A 17,377-nucleotide genomic window follows, 5' to 3' on the forward strand; every position below is an offset into this window, starting at 1 on the left:
TGAGTGATTGGAAACAGCGGTTCGAACAGAAATGTCTAGAAGGCAAAAGTGGTGCTATTCGACAAGTGTTGTTTTGGCGTTTGGCTTTACTTGCCTAAACCTTTGGTATTCATCAACAAAATATGTGATAATAAAAAAGGTAAGAGTATACTATAGTAGAAACGGTGGGCAAAAAGTATAAACTTTATAACAAAATTTAAACATTTGTTTAGATGGTTTCGAGACCCAAATCTTTAGAATAATAGTGAAACATATACTTCGATCGTACTGTTTAGTACCTCGATCAAGGATCTTATATTTCTTATTTTAGGAAACGTCGTTAGATAAGATTACGTTTATACGGATGAAAGGAATTTTACAAAATAACACAACGCTGAACGTTGAGGACGTATTATCAAGAAAAGAAGAACTCAAAAACGAAGATGTGTTTTACACAGGTTAGTGTTGTAACACTATTTTTGGCAAAGAATTGTTTTGTATGATTGTTTTCTATGTTCAACAGGTAGAATGGGTTGATTACAGTCATTTAAAAAGAATACGAATAGTATATTTGTTTCATGCCCTTCCTGTAACATGTGGAAAATTAAAAGCTAAGCTTCCTGTAAGACATGGTCTCTTGAACTGGGGTGTGTGGACCTTTTGGGGGTACGTGTACTATTGTTAGAGAGTCACTAAAGCCCTAATTGTAATAATTATGTATATTTTGTAAAATTTGGAACATTCGTAAGAAATATAACTTTGAAATATATATATTTTTAAAAATCTTCTAAAAATATAATACTTTCGTCTATAGTCTATTCAGACTTCTCAATTTCTCATTTTGTGACAGAAAATAGCAGCTTTTTTCAGCCTTACCTCAGTATAATGCGTTATCGCTTAAAATTGTTGCCTATACCATTATCCATGCAAACAAAACAGATATGGGTCCGCGTTGAAAAAAGTTCAAGACCCCTGCCTTAAAACAGTAATAAAATTCGCGAACAGAAAAATTAGAAATTTGAAAAATAAATATAAAGAGATATTCGAAACGTTTAAAATGTTACCTACTTTTATGTCGAATTTGGAATTCTTACCAAGAAAATAGCCACGTATAGGACTAGTGCAGGGGTTCTCAACCGTTTTATGGTCGTGGCCCACTTTTGTTTTAAAAATTGTTCGTGGCTCACTTCCTAAAGTTCTGCCTAAATTGGTTACATAACTGAAATGTGTTAGAAATGAAAAATAGCTTAAAAATATCAAAAAAGAAGAATATTTTATAATAACCTACAGTCGTACACACAACGCAACTGTCAAAGCGAAACTTGGAAGTGTACTGTAAAACGAACTAAAGAATTAAACGAATGAAACTAAAATTTTCACCAACTTTACAATTTTCCAAATGCTCTGTGGCCCAGCTCAAAATGCTCTGTGGCCCACCAGTGGGTCATGGCCCACCGGTTGAGAACCCAAGGACTAGTGCAGCGTTTCTCAACCGGTGCGCCATGGAAGGCTGCCAGGTGCGCCGCGAGCAAAATGAAAAAATAACGTAGGTCCTATTGTATAAAACATATATTTTTTACTTTCCTATTAGGCTTAGCTCATTGATTCCACAAGCCTTTAAAGTATAAAACGCAATAAGACCTACAAAGCAACACTATATAAATCAGATAATTAACCTATAATAGGCTATAATAGTAGGCCTATTAAGACCAGCGACATAATAACGCCAAATTCGCATCAATGACCACGACAGAATAATATTTAAAATAGTCTAGATAAGACCTATACATGTCGAAATAAGTCCAAAATTAATCGGAATAAGACTTAAATGGACAAAATATCGTTTTTAGTCTTAAAAGCTGAAGTCCCTTTAAAAATATGCAACTATAAAACCTATATAATAAAAAAATTACAGGCCATTAAAGAGAAATACCGGTACACCTAAAAAATTTCGCGCTCGCTTCGCTCGCAAGGTGCGCCGCCATGTTTTTATACGTCTCTAGGTGCGCCCCCGAGTAAATAAGGTTAAGAAACGCTGGACTAGTGTAACAATACAACCACGATCACAATTTAACACGCACGTCACAATTGGCTTAGACAAAATGCTAAAAAAATCATTATTACGGATAGCTCTAGTTTACAATTATAAAACTTATTACATTTTCAGCCCTTCATGTGAAACAGATACCGTATTTGCAATTTTGCATCCCTGGGTAAAAAGGTTTATTACTAGATACATCATTTTTTTAGACTTGTCGTCACGTCATTTAACAAAAAATCTTGTGCTTTTGTTTAGATTTGTTTCGTTGATATAGACGAGATTTAAGTAATTTCATCCAGTCCACAATCAATTTCTGAGTTTTATCTTGGTTTTACAATTTTATTGATTAAATACACATTCAGCGGGGGTAAACATTTTTATGAATGAAGTCGAAAAGTTACAAAACACATTGCGTTTACCTGGTTGAAATTCGTGACACATAAGCCGCGCATAAGATATTCGCTTACTTCTCGAAATAACAGCAGAAAGTGCAACTTTTATAGAGTAACACGACCCAACATGCCATAGTATGCATCTTTATGGACTGAATAGATTTTAGGAAGGGGAAGAAATTCTGGGAGGGGAGATATGATTTTTTTTCGTAGATTGTGTAAAAAAATTAAAACGTTAAAACGTTACTTTAAAAAGTTGCATATAAACGTGATGCCATAAAGAAGTAACCTTAAGAACGCCACACAGTTTGTTCTTCATTTTCGACGGTGCGGTGACACCATATGCGAAAAGTTTGCATAAACGTATAGTTAAAATAAAATATAACTCATGTTGCCATGCCCATCCTTTAGAATCCGACCCTGCTGAGAGTTGATTTGTTGAACTTTCAAGCAAAATGTTTAAGCGCATAATAGAATGCTGCGGTAAAATAATTGGAGATTAAGTTGTGTAAAACCCACAAAGAAACCTGTCTAACAACTTTTAATCCCGGTCGCATTTTATCCAAGAAACGTTCGTGGGCTGCTTTCGAAAAATTGTCGAACTGGAAATACTTCACGGTCTTACGACGGAAACTGGATCGAGTAAATTGGACACCTTGGCGACGTGCCTAGCAAAGTAAGCTAAGAAATAACTTTTTTGATTGGCTATCACTGCGCTTTTACTGTTTGGTGTGTGGTACCGCCGCCTTTTTCACTATACTATGATTTCTTAAACGTCGTATAGATATTAGCAATTGCGCCGCACATTTTCATTGGTATAGAAAATAACCTATTATTTCAAGTGTAGGCGTACAGAGTACCATGCGAAAACTTTTATGCACACTATTGATTTAAAAAAAGTGATACTTAGATTATTGCCTTTCGATGTATGAACTTTATGAAGGGAACTTGTCAAGTAATGAAATTGTCGTTTTGTGAAAAAGATGCCTTCAGTATTTTTTAATAGTGTTTTGCGACGCCAGCTATGAAAGTTCGAGCACCACTGTGCTATTGGCTCATCATTGAAATAGGTTTAGTTTAGATTGATTATACAAACCTGTAACAAAAATCCATTTGTAAAATCGTAATGGGGGTAGTTGGTATCGGTAATCATTCAACCAAGCAAACTGGTTTAGATTTTTTTTTGTAATTTGATAAAAAAAATAAAACGTCTCCTGGATTACAATACTTTTTACAAACAGTATTAACCGTTGTTGTATCTAACTGGGTTTTCTATCGTTTCAGAGACAATTCGTATGTGGTCACTTCGCTACGATGGAACGGTCTGAAGTGCGGTTCTTCTATCAGGAAGGAATACATTTTATACAACAGGCTTTTACAGGATACATCTCTGAATGATTGCGTTACGCATCCGGAAAGTGAAAAACTTTACGCAGTGTTTATGGTACAAAAAGGTAAGGCACAAAAACTCAAATATTTAGCACCCTGTGTTTGCATTGCGGATGTTTTACAGTTATTTAGAGACTTCATGATATGAGGGATTTATATTGACGACGTCCTGACATAATTTATTTTTTTCCAGTCAAATATATCGAACACTGTTTCTTTAATATTTCGTCTCAGCGCCAGAACCAAAGTCATCTCAAATTTGCTTGTCGAAATTCAACTATCCGACCGCTGTGGTGACAATGACGTCATACGACACTAGGCTGTGCTGCCTGGCCTGCCGGGAACTTACCTATGTGATCTCAGCCGACGATTCTCATGGAACTTGCCTTTGCACGAACACGACCGAATTGTAAGCAAACACATAAGGTAGCCCAGTGTGGTAATGACTTAAGTCAAAGATTTGACTTAAGTGCACTTAAGTCACTGTTTTCAAATGACCTGACTTGACTTGAGTCTTTATGGCAAAGGACTTGACTTGACTAAAGTCTTTCGGACAATGACTTTGGTTAATATGAGGTGTTTACATAATGCATTTTTTTATAAAATTCGGTTATATATATTAATTTTTCTAATAAAATAATTTGCTTGCTATATGTTGCGTTTTTGTTATATTTTAGTTGTTTTATTGCTCGTAATCGAGCGAGTTTACCAATTTTAGTAGTTTAACGTTAACTTTTTATGACAAGGACTTGACTTGAGATTGACTTGCTTTAATTATGACTTGACTGGGACTTAAGTTATTTTACAAATGACTTGACTTGGACTTGTTTACAACAGTGGTCGGCAAACACGGTCCGCGGACCGGTACCGGTCCGCGAGGAGCTGGTTACCGGTCCGTAGCGGGGTTGTCAGATTAAATTTTTTTTTGTTTTTTGTCAGATTAAAATTTTTGTTTATTTACCTTCGTTTTAATATAGCCTACTACTCCATTGTTGATTGGTCTAATAAAAAATCACAATTAGTATCAAGCTCTCGTTAGGTTCAAAACAACTAGTGTGTTAAAGTAGCTATATGAGTTACATAGCACGTTCACAACATCCATAATACATTACAAAATCTAACTTCTAGTACTTACAATATATCGAAAAATGGGCTAAAATATCATGTGTTCTAATTTTAAGCGTGCTCATCTTAAAGTGCAATAAAATTTCATGTAAATAATGTTTAAAAACTATATCCCATAATGAAATAATTTATTATTTTGATTAGGCAGCAAAGCTTTCGAAAAAACATATGTATATTAATGAGTTTTAGCCTCTATAGTTTTAGACTCTATAAAAATGACAAAAAAGCCAAATGATTTTTCTAACATCAACCACGTTAAAAAATGATTTTTGTTGTCAAAAAAGCCATTCTGACAAGCCTTGTACGTTTGTCTATCCTATGCCTTTCAGGTATTGGTAATATTGGTATACAAGTGTAATTTAAGAAACAAAGTAAAGGCCTAAACGTTTTATTGAAATGAGCCGCGGGCTGGGTTAAATTAAATTGTTTGGCTGGCCCGCGGGTTTCAGTAAGTTTAATAATTCCTAGATGAGAGCCTCACTTTGCGACAAAACAAGCATAAAGTTCGCATTGAAAGTTGTAATAAATTTCCTTTCCTGAACATTTGTTGTTTTTAAAGGCCGGTCCGCGATAAAATTTTAGTTTTAAACCGGTCCGCAGTGCAAAAAAGGTTGCCGACCCCTGGTTTACAATACTATAATGTGCAAAATTTATTATAACAGAATCCTACTTTTGGGCAAGTTTTTGCGAAATTTATTAGTTGATCTTAGCAGTTTTGTAATAACTCAAGTCAATAAATTGACTTCAGTGCACTTCAGCCACTGTTTTCACTTGATCTGACTTACGACTTTTAAACAATGACTTAGGTTAAAATGAAATGCTTTCATTTAGCAGTTTTATTATAAAACGTTTCAATTTTATGACAGAGGGCTTGACTTGAAATTGACTTGCTCTAATTATGACTTAACTGGGACTTTTATTTACAAAACACTTGAGTGTGACTTAAGTCATTTCAAAGTAACTTATTTAGAACACTGGATTTGATCGCAGAAAAGCATAATGCCTTCGTATTACGACACTAACAATGAATTGTGCCAGGAAAAAAAATTTATCCTATATTGCACCAAGTTTCTTGTTGCATCTCACCCAGTCTTATGAGCCAACCAATTTATTTCAGGAAACCTTCGTCGACAACATGCCAGGCAAGCGATCCGACCATGAACCTCTCATTTACCGGCGTGCCAGACACGAGATGCAACCAACGGCGTTTCCTTCCCGCCAAATCGGCCCCTCTTACCGCCCTGCTCAGTTTTCCGGGTTCTGGCAATACCTGGGCGAGGCACCTTATCGAACTAGCCACCGGTATTTACAGCGGGAGCATTTATATGGCCGAAGGAATATACAGCAATGGTATGGTGCTATAGTTCTCAGCGGTTTGCAAACCTTTCCGTTCTGATTAAAATTGATTTTTTTACTTTTATGACTGTCAATAAGGGGCACAATCTATATGAAAATCGAATCAAAACATAAGACCTACTTTCAACTGCTGAAATTTTAGGTTTGCGATTTGACTTTCAACGCATTTATGTTAAAGACGGAGCAAAAAATATGCTGTGCATCACCTGTGCTATGAAAAAATGTGGAACTTTTATATCGGCGGAAACTTCTAACATAGTCTGTCTTTGTTATATCAGTGGACGCTTTAATTTATATATATATATATATATATACATTAATATGAGAGTTCTAGAAGCAACTTACTTTCCCGATTACCTACATATGTGTGCGACACAGGTCCGCATTAAAAGCAATCTTACACGCTAAAGTTAACTGTTGCAGGATTCCTCGGCGAAGTATTGCCTTGGAACTCGGGTCGTACTGTGGTGATAAAGACCCACCAACAGTTTGTTGTGGAGGTTTACGACAAAATCATCTACTTGATCCGCAACCCGTTTGACGCTCTTATCGCCGAGTTTAACAGATTGCACGGCGGCCAGACAGGTCATGCACCCTACGACAGCTTTCGCAGCCAGGGTAAGCTTCCAAAAACCGCTAAGCATTTAGCCTGCTTACATGTTTTCCTTTATTAATGTTATTGTTAACGCAGCTGATACATTATAAGTTTTTGCATGAATGTTCATTAATCTTTTATTCGATCGTAAAGTCTGACTCCATAGCTACATGAAAAACATGAAAAATGTTCGCGCAAAGTTAGAAACTATAATGGCGTTACAATGGTCATTTTACAAAACATATTATAGAATTGCGCAAATGGTAAAATTTCCGATTTCCCAAGTTCGAGCCGCTTCCAATGGGATTTGCTTTTGTGTGTTAACAATGAAAACAATGCGGGAAGTTTAGTTTTAATTAATTGTGTTAAAATGTCCGTTAGTGCTGGGAGGCCAATTGTTGTTTCATATTAAACTCGCGTGTTAGTTGAAACCGTGTCTAAATACTTTTTTAAACAGTTTGTTTTAATTTGTTAATGTTTTTAATTAGAAACCACAACAAAATGCAATTTATTTTACGAAAATGGTAAATTAAATATGTTAAAGCTATGCATTACATAGAATTTTATTGATTTTAGAACTAAATATTTTTTTAATAATATTTTCTATAACTAAACTATTTTGTATCAGGTTAAACTGGTCGTGAGGTTTCATAATCTTAAGTGTCCCCTCCTCCTATATAGCACATTGTTTACATATTTTGACATTTAAAATAACATATAAATTGTTGTTGCTGATAACGCTTTACGTATGTTAGACTGGTTTCATTTCATTCCATACAAAATGGCCAAGTGGACTAATACAAGCTTCTCATACATCAACCACAACACTCCATTGATGATCGTCTACTACGAGGACTTGGTGGCGGACCCAGGAAAAGAAATTAATCGGATGGTTGATTGGATTGGAATTCCAATAGAGAATAGAGAAGAACGGCTTGCGTGCACAATCAACAGTTTATCAGGCAAAGTTCACAGAAAGAAGAGGCCATTGCCTTTCTCACCGTATAACAAAAACATGGTAGAGCTAGTTAACAGACACATAATGTCCGTGAGAAGCCTGATACGGAAAACAAATCACCGAGACTTGCCGTGGTATGAGAGGGAGCTCGCCCAACAGAAGGGTCCTCCAAATGCTTTTTAATCCTTTTTGCTTGCAAGGAAAGCACGCTAAACTCCGGAAACATTAAAATAAATCGTTCGTTAGCTATTCTTATGCAAGTTTTGTGCCAAGTATGATATATCAATAGTGATGTAAATCGGGTGCAATATTTAACTAGTTTGTTCATTTCTTGTGTTATTTATGATAATAAAATCTATCGCGTGTCATTTGTGGGCTTCATCTGAACCTTTAGATTTACCTTCTTTGACCTACATCAGTGATGCCCAACCCGGAGGCAGTTTTATATGCTTTAGGCCAGGGTGTAGGAAGGTATTTCGTATTCTTTAACAATCTGGCTTTTGTGCAATAGTTAGCCTTCTGAAACATCTGTTAGGCTACACCTACACGAACACGGCAAAATATAATATATTGTAGTGAATATGTGGCCAAAGACTTATGGCTTTTTATATTTTAAATAAACATTCAAAGTATCTCGTTAATTTCAACGGTAGTCACCTTATATCGCAAGGACAACGACAGTATGGTATAAAACAAGGGTCTCAAACACGCGGCCCCCGGGCCGCATGCGGCCCGCGAGAACATTTTGTGCGGCCCGTGTAAAAATTTTGGATTTCCAAGTATTTAACAATATTTAAGTGCCACATATCTTTTTTTATCAGATTTAAAAGTTAAAATTCACTCTAAAATTGCTTCAAAAAACTGAAACTATACTCACCAAACTTCACTATCATATCACTTTCAAACGCTACCATTTATGCGGTAAAAGATCTACTATTACGTCACATTGCCTATTCAACTCTGTACAGTTGTTCATTGTCGAGTTGTAGGCTTTGATTGTTCTAGCCTAGTATTGAAATAAATTTCTATAGCTTAAAAAGCTAAATTACACTTGTCTTTTGCTTCAAAAATGAGAAAAATCACAGACGAAGGAAAAGTTTTTCAAGATAAGTGGGAGGAGTTATATTTTGTCACCGCGGTAAGAGGTACTAGTTATTACCTTATTTGCCGGCAGAAGATCTCTGTTATGAAGAAGTATAACAAGGGTTTGCACTTCGAAACAATGCACCGCGATACATAATATGCTTACCAGGGCAAAGTAAAAAAATAAAAAGTTAAACCAGCATTTTGCAAACAAAGAAGTTTCTTTGCCAATATTAGGCAGTCCACATCTGCAGGCAACTCTAAGATTTGTTTCTGTTGACAATTTGAAGCCCAATATCGAGATCCTTGTCCTTGATAAACGCTGCCAGTAAAGTAGCCAGAACAAATAACTATAGCCTAAAATCAGCCTACACGTGTTTATATTTTATTGTGTTCTTATTTATTGTAAATTGCGGCCCTTGGGCATTTTACACGTCCTCATTTGGCCCTCAGAGCAATTTGAGTTTGAGACCCTTGGTATAAAACAATTATCACTCCAGCACCACCACAAAAGTCGTCGAACGCTGGTTATGCACTTTTATGGGGAAAATTTAATCACACCTATTTATGCTGCTAGGATTATAGACCAAATCGTATCCTTTTGCACTTTACATGACTCAAAAAAGAGGTTGTCGTAAAAGCAACAAAGTTTAAAAGCAGAAGCTATGAATGATAATTAAATACTTACATAATTTGTTAAAAAAATTGTGTTTACTGCGCCGAATGAAATGCATATGTAATTGCAAAATTTTATTTCTCATTCACGTTTAAATGATCGTCAATACGGGCATGTTACTTGAACAATCCTAACTATTGCACAAAAGCAGATTTTAAACATATTTTTGTGCGACCAATACAGAATACATACTCGACAAGCTACTTTTGAGCTGTTTGTTTATGCAAACAATTGTGAAAAGTTGAATAAATTCTTAACTGTGATCAAACAGAACTTTCCTGAAGTGCATAAACCTGGATAAGTAATACTTTTACGGAATATATTGAACGTCAATACCAGTTCACTTTTTTGTTTAGTGGACGCGGTCAAACGACATAACAACAGCGAAAAGAGCGCAATAAATTTGAAACCAATTTTTACCAGTGAATATGCAATGAAATCGGTCATTATAAATTGATCAACCGCAAATCGGCTTTAAGCATCACCTTTTAATGGATTGACGTGTTGATAAATAACAGCCGCAGAAGTATGGATCGGGTGTATTTTCAGATCTGGTGGTTTTGACCCGGTCCTGGGGTCTACGTAATCGCAATAATTGATCTCCCTCAAGATTTTAAATCCTTGCTTAACCGTTCCGCGAAGCAAAAAGTTAGACGTCGCTGTGGCAGCCAGGCAATCGCAGCTCCGTGAAATGGCCAGCTTTTCACGATATGGCCGCATAACGCTGAACAACCCCATGCCGCGATACTTTTCCGCCATTGTGCACATACTCATCCAAAATATCCTTTTCGCTTTTAGGTCGTCGAACAGGTCTCCTGCGAGTATGGGCAACGATAAAAAGTCAGATGGTAAAACTGAAGCGTTTTTTTTAAATTAACGATTACTGGGTTTCACTGTTACACTGTTATGTTAAAAAAAAGAAAAGAAAGAAAAATACAAAAAAGTTGAACAAGTTCTTTGTGCCTCGGAACTAAGGAGTGGCTTTTAAGGAAGAAAACGGTATTTTTTGTTAGTAAAAAATCTTGCATTCCTGTGGATGAAGGACATGTGTCATACACATGGTTAAGTATAGTAACGAAATCTTGTAGAGGTCTTTCACCGGGGGATTAAAGGGAATTTTTTTTTTGTAATATAAGTGTTCATTAAATTAACCTATTTCTTCATGCGGTTTTGTCGATAGAAAAATTAGGTGTAGCCTACCTATAAATTACTGTCACCCCCATGTTATTGTTTAGAGACCAAAGGTAAAATCTTAAAACAAACTATAACATTAATAAATGGCCAAACAGTTTGAACGAACCCAGGTCGAGATTTTTTTATTTTGGGGTGGGGGATTACTAAATAAAGTCCATTTTTCCCATAATTTCCATATTCGTAAACTAAAGCTAAATAAGGGCGAGTAAAAATATAAAACCGTGACGGATTATGAGGGGGGAGGCTTGCAATACACGCCTGGCAGCATAACTACCGTTGCACTATCTTCCCCTGGTAATTTTTACAAGTTATTTATCATTAGCTTTTCACCGCTGAAAGCATTTAAACTGGGGTTAAAGATATAAAAAGCAAATGATCTGAATCATAGTCTACGAAAAATTATTTCAATCTTCTATGGCGAAGCTAGATTCGAATAACGTTTTAGAAATACCTGTGTAATAAGTTTTGTTGAATTCCTTACAGACTGCTTTATAGCGTGATTAAGGAATTCAATAAAACTTTTTACCAAACAAATGAATGTTTCCAAAGTTGAAAAAAAAATCATTAAACGGACAAATCTCTTACGCATTTCACTGGTTCTTCAATAGCCTGAAATAGACCTATAATAACACCTTATACTTGGTAAATTATGCCATGAACGGATTTGCAATGAAATAATTTTATCTTAGGCAACTTAATGCGTGTAAGGAGAAAAGGGTTGGGATTTACATTAAATTCCCTGGATTAAGCCGCTAGTTAATTTAAGTATTAAATTGCATAAAAAAATTAAAAAAATTGTCGAAAGCATTTTAAGTGGCAGTATATTTTCTTCAACAAAGGGTATTTTACGTTATCTATGTTTAACACACCCTCAAGGCATTCGAGAAAGTTAATAACATCTTCCTCTTCCTTGCTGTAATCGAATTCCGGTTCGGTACTTTTAAATTCCGATTTGTCCAAGATCGAATTCATTTCGACATACACCAGTTCCCCTGTAGTCTTGCCAAAAAGGCCAAGGGAAACGCCATTTTTTATTTTGGCTACAATCCGTATCCGATCAAATTTTTGTACATCACTGTCCACTCTAAATGTCATTCTCATAGGCTGCTGCATGCTGTAGTTTTCTAACATAAAATCCACAACCCGTTCTGCATCTGCTTCCGTCAAAACTCGAACCTCCAAACCAGACAGGAGTTTCTTACGATCTTTACTTATTTCCATATTAGAAACAAACTACTACAGTTACACGTCAGTTTCTGTATTTAGATAAACTTCCCTGTTGGGAATTTGAAACAAAAATATATAACCGAATCATATAAATGACCGAAAAAATGTATTGTTGTCGTTGTATTTGAACTAATGGAGGTTTTGGTGGACGAAGTACACAGAAGGCGACACTCAACGAAGCGTTAATAAGTGACGAACACTGCCTAAAAAATTGTCACCCTTGTAAGGCCCTGCTAAAAATTATGCCCACTCCCCAAAATACTGACTGACAGCTTTAAGCAATGGCGACTTGTTTAATAACCAAACAGGAATCATTTTTAATTACCTGATTACGTGGTTATCTTATACTTTCTAGTTTAATTAATGCACTTTTTGCAATTCTTTGCAAACTATGCTTGCCTTTCAGAGTGACTAAACCATTTCAATTACCTGTTGTGAACAGTGTGAGTTAAAAAGCATATATATTTCGACATTCCAACATGCTGAAGTGACTTTTCTATAGCAACAGCAAACTGTGGTGACAGCGGTCAATATTTGCTAATGTGTGTCAAATAGAACCAAACAAGCCGAAGAACTGAAAGGTCAGCGCATGACAACGTGGCTACTGCAGGTCGCAGGTGGATAAAAATGATTACACTGTGCTATATCAGATAAGCAATTTAGGCCATCTAAAAGAAGATACAAAGTAGGGGCTGGCGACTGCATACCCCCCCCCCCCCCCCATCGAGCTTTTCATTTAAAGGATTCATTATTTGGAGAATTTCATTATAATCTACAACTGTTGGAATTTATTCGAGAGTTAGGTTTAATTAATAGCCAATGTCGCTCTTTCTGTGTCTTTGTCGCAATAAGTACGTTATAGTATTGACGAATATGGCACCTGTAACTGGCTACTACCGAATATACCCAGTGGTTACGGTTTTGTAATTAGTTAATTTAAGCTCAACATTTTGAACACTCAATACGCCACGTGGTGACCCCATTATGACGTCGCAGTAACCATTTCAGTACGTATGCCAGTAGTAAAGATGTAGGTCAGGGGTGTCCAACCTTTTATCTCTTGACGGCCGCATTGACAGTCTTATTTTCCACACGGCCGCAAGTTAAAGTTTTTAGGGATGACTCAAAAAGTTGTCAAACCGTGACGTCATAGCATAATTAATCTTAAAAATACGTTTTGTTGTCTAACGAACTCGTGGTATAATATGGAACCTAAATGCAGATTGATCGCGCGAAGCGCGAAAAAAATGCGTTTATTACGTTTAGATTTGGCAAAACTTTTAATTAATTCAATAGAAATGGGCTGAGGGACATAAAATAATCAAGCATTTATGTAAGAATTGGATTTTATTAGTAATGCGGCCCAATATGCCATGATATAAATAGCACTTTTGATATTAACGGATTTGCTTCAAAGGACTAAAATACAATAAAGACAGAAAGAAGTTTGCATTGAAATTTGTCAAAATAATATTTTTAGGGGCTAATGGAGGTTTTGGTGGACGAAGTACACAGAAGGCGACACTCAACGAAGCGTTAATAAGTGACGAACACTGCCTAAAAAATTGTCACCCTTGTAAGGCCCTGCTAAAAATTATGCCCACTCCCCAAAATACTGACTGACAGCTTTAAGCAATGGCGACTTGTTTAATAACCAAACAGGAATCATTTTTAATTACCTGATTACGTGGTTATCTTATACTTTCTAGTTTAATTAATGCACTTTTTGCAATTCTTTGCAAACTATGCTTGCCTTTCAGAGTGACTAAACCATTTCAATTACCTGTTGTGAACAGTGTGAGTTAAAAAGCATATATATTTCGACATTCCAACATGCTGAAGTGACTTTTCTATAGCAACAGCAAACTGTGGTGACAGCGGTCAATATTTGCTAATGTGTGTCAAATAGAACCAAACAAGCCGAAGAACTGAAAGGTCAGCGCATGACAACGTGGCTACTGCAGGTCGCAGGTGGATAAAAATGATTACACTGTGCTATATCAGATAAGCAATTTAGGCCATCTAAAAGAAGATACAAAGTAGGGGCTGGCGACTGCATAACCCCCCCCCCATCGAGCTTTTCATTTAAAGGATTCATTATTTGGAGAAGAGAATTTCATTATAATCTACAACTGTTGGAATTTATTCGAGAGTTAGGTTTAATTAATAGCCAATGTCGCTCTTTCTGTGTCTTTGTCGCAATAAGTACGTTATAGTATTGACGAATATGGCACCTGTAACTGGCTACTACCGAATATACCCAGTGGTTACGGTTTTGTAATTAGTTAATTTAAGCTCAACATTTTGAACACTCAATACGCCACGTGGTGACCCCATTATGACGTCGCAGTAACCATTTCAGTACGTATGCCAGTAGTAAAGATGTAGGTCAGGGGTGTCCAACCTTTTATCTCTTGACGGCCGCATTGACAGTCTTATTTTCCACACGGCCGCAAGTTAAAGTTTTTAGGGATGACTCAAAAAGTTGTCAAACCGTGACGTCATAGCATAATTAATCTTAAAAATACGTTTTGTTGTCTAACGAACTCGTGGTATAATATGGAACCTAAATGCAGATTGATCGCGCGAAGCGCGAAAAAAATGCGTTTATTACGTTTAGATTTGGCAAAACTTTTAATTAATTCAATAGAAATGGGCTGAGGGACATAAAATAATCAAGCATTTATGTAAGAATTGGATTTTATTAGTAATGCGGCCCAATATGCCATGATATAAATAGCACTTTTGATATTAACGGATTTGCTTCAAAGGACTAAAATACAATAAAGACAGAAAGAAGTTTGCATTGAAATTTGTCAAAATAATATTTTTAGGGGCATGGCCAGGTGCCCCCTCTGGATCCACCCCTGCTCTAATGCTCTTAGCCAATCTAATGACCAGCAATGGTAGACGAATGTCTGGCTGGCCTATAACATTAAAAACCCCGTATAATTTTAGACCTGTCTCAAAGTTCCAAATTAAGCATTTTTTTCTATACGGGCATTTGTTTTAAATTTCGTGCAAGTTTTTGTTACATTGCCCAAAATTAAAAACAAATTAAAAATATATGCCCGATATTTTTGAATACGGTTTCCGTTTGTCCGCAACCCACTTGTCAGCCTTCAACTGTTTAACGGTAAAGAAGCGCTGTTCTAGTTCAAAAGACAGCCTCAAAACGTAAACAAACCGGACGAACAAATATCATTCGCGCGAAGCGCGAAAAATTTTACGCCCTTGCCTAGTTAAAATAGTCAAAAAGTATTTGTAATGGACTCGTGTCTATAGTTTGTCCAAAGGGGCCATAAAATTACATAAATTTCATTGGCAAGCCCGGCACGGTCACAGCCGCCAACACTTGCTTATTAAAATACGTGTTAACGGCCGCACAATTATTCATCGACGGCCGCAGGTTGGACACCGTTGATGTAGGTTTTATGTAACTGTTATTCTTATTTCCAATTATTCGCTTTTAAATTATTGCTAAACAAGGGTTAATGTAATTTATTTAAACTCTTTAATTGTGTTTATTTATTTTTAGGGTCACATATCTCATTGTGACATATTGTGACAGAACCTATCGTTTGGTCAAATCTGAGTGTGGGTCGCACCAATAAAACTTACATTAAAAGTGAGTCGCGAAGGTTCGGGAGCACTGCCCTAAACTATACTTGTGTCCAAGGTTGATTATGTAAATAAAAAGTCCCAAATTTATTCGATCTATTTAAATCCATATTTTGCCCAAAGGCGCCAGGCATACGATTTCGCCGTGTGACATAAACTTTACAAAGTTAGCTTTCTGTTAAATTAGACTATTAGGCCTAATCCCATTATTTCGGGCAAATTGTTCTTCAATGTGCCTTTTGCCTCATGTAGGTACTTCCTTTTTATTGAAGTTATTCCAAAAAAAGACAAATAAAGGCAAATGTTTCGCGATTAGGCTTGCTATTATCTGCACGTGTTCGCTTGAGAACATTACGTGTCTTTAAGTATATTTTTTAGACGTAAAGTCTTTCTAAATTTTTTTTAAAGCATTCCCAACAAAACTTCTGAAAAAAAATTTTCCGCCCCTGTTGTCGTATTGGCCTTCAAGCTCTTAAAATAGTATTTTGTGCTGCGACCAAAAATGTCGACCACTGACGTAAAGTGTACCACCGTCAACTCGTTCATAAATATACAGTTTTAAGATCCGGTTTGCTGAGGAGGTGAGATCTGTAAAGATAGCAAATATTTGTGTGGGTACCAAATAAGTCTATAAAACTAATAAAAAAAAAACTGCAATATTGTTGTTAGAAATTATATTTCTGATTACGCTAACCACGTTAGAAATTACTTGTTAATGTACAAAGAGCTTTATTTGAACCACACAACAAGACCTATTACGCGACATATTTAAAACTTGTATAATACAATACCATAGAAATAAGATCAACAAAAATACATAAATAAATAAATAATCTATAATTCTTGCCAACTGAAAATCATTACGACGTAACCAATATATCTTTAAGGATATATACCTATAGCCTAATGACTGTAGTAAAGCAAACAGGCCAAGTTTAAGGTAAATTGAATCATTAAGCAGCGTTAAAACATGGTAAAAAGCGTTTTTCGAGAAATATATTAGCACTATTATGGACAAGTTAGCCATATCTGCTTTGCTCTACAAAGTTTGTTATCTAAGATCGCCAAATACGTGTTTCGTCATGGGCTATGTTGCATTATGTTGCTCAAATATACAAAATGCAACCCAGTGCTTATAAGGGCTAATTCGAATGAACTTAACATGCTACACCGCTTGGCATACTACATGCTACACCGCTTGGCATACTATTTTTAAACAATTCCTCATTTAAATTTGGGATTAATGCTGCAATCTCCGATGCGGAAAAAATGTGAATGCAACGGTTAATGAAAATGAAAATCGTACTAAAATGCAAAAAAAAATAAACACTAAGTCTACCCCCATCCCACCTTCTGACACAGCAGATGTTTTGCATGCAAGGCATTTGTTATTTACTAATGCCTGTTGAGCAAATAGTAAAAACATTATTAACATGCGAGTGTGGATTGACATACTTACTGCCACGAACAGTTTTTAGGAGGACATTTCTGATCGTTTTTGAAGTATTTCAAAATATAAAATGTATGGCATGACCATGGTTTGCAGTAAATTATATTTCGATGTGTTCGTAGGACTGGTCCTAACTAATTTAGACCTAATTGATTAAAAAAAAGAATACAATATACCTGATCACCTGATTAGAACGTTGTGTTCTTTTTTCCTGTCTGACGGATTTAAGAATCCATCTTATTTTTGTGGATATATGATGTCGAAAACATTTGGAGTATCCAAAGGCGTTTC

General features: G+C 35.9%; 2 protein-coding genes and 1 long non-coding RNA gene across 3 annotated transcripts; 2 read left to right on the forward strand and 1 right to left on the reverse strand.

Moving 5' to 3' along the window:
* Position 1: 1 nt before the first annotated feature.
* Positions 2-3,088, forward strand: LOC146136047 (uncharacterized). The gene is made up of 3 exons (XR_014501556.1): positions 2-139; positions 311-437; positions 2,980-3,088. It is a non-coding gene; the product is annotated as an uncharacterized LOC146136047 (long non-coding RNA).
* A 638-nt stretch (positions 3,089-3,726) lies between these two features.
* On the forward strand, positions 3,727-8,118 carry LOC146136048 (sialate:O-sulfotransferase 2-like). The gene is made up of 5 exons (XM_083395658.1): positions 3,727-3,866; positions 4,036-4,210; positions 6,044-6,276; positions 6,706-6,900; positions 7,633-8,118. The coding sequence occupies exons 1-5, from the start codon at positions 3,854-3,856 to the stop codon at positions 8,016-8,018; spliced, it is 1,002 nt and encodes a 333-aa protein (XP_083251784.1). The 5' UTR covers positions 3,727-3,853; the 3' UTR covers positions 8,019-8,118.
* A 1,950-nt stretch (positions 8,119-10,068) lies between these two features.
* Positions 10,069-12,009, reverse strand: LOC146136049 (uncharacterized). Its single transcript, XM_083396139.1, has 2 exons — positions 11,658-12,009; positions 10,069-10,409 (listed from the first exon to the last, which is right to left on the reverse strand). Exons 1-2 carry the CDS (start codon positions 12,007-12,009, stop codon positions 10,069-10,071), a joined length of 693 nt encoding a protein of 230 aa, XP_083252265.1.
* Between the last annotated feature and the right edge of the window lie 5,368 nt (positions 12,010-17,377).

Source organism: Ascidiella aspersa, chromosome 8, assembly GCF_963924565.1.
Source record: "Ascidiella aspersa chromosome 8, kaAscAspe10.2, whole genome shotgun sequence".
Lineage (NCBI taxonomy): Eukaryota > Metazoa > Chordata > Ascidiacea > Phlebobranchia > Ascidiidae > Ascidiella > Ascidiella aspersa.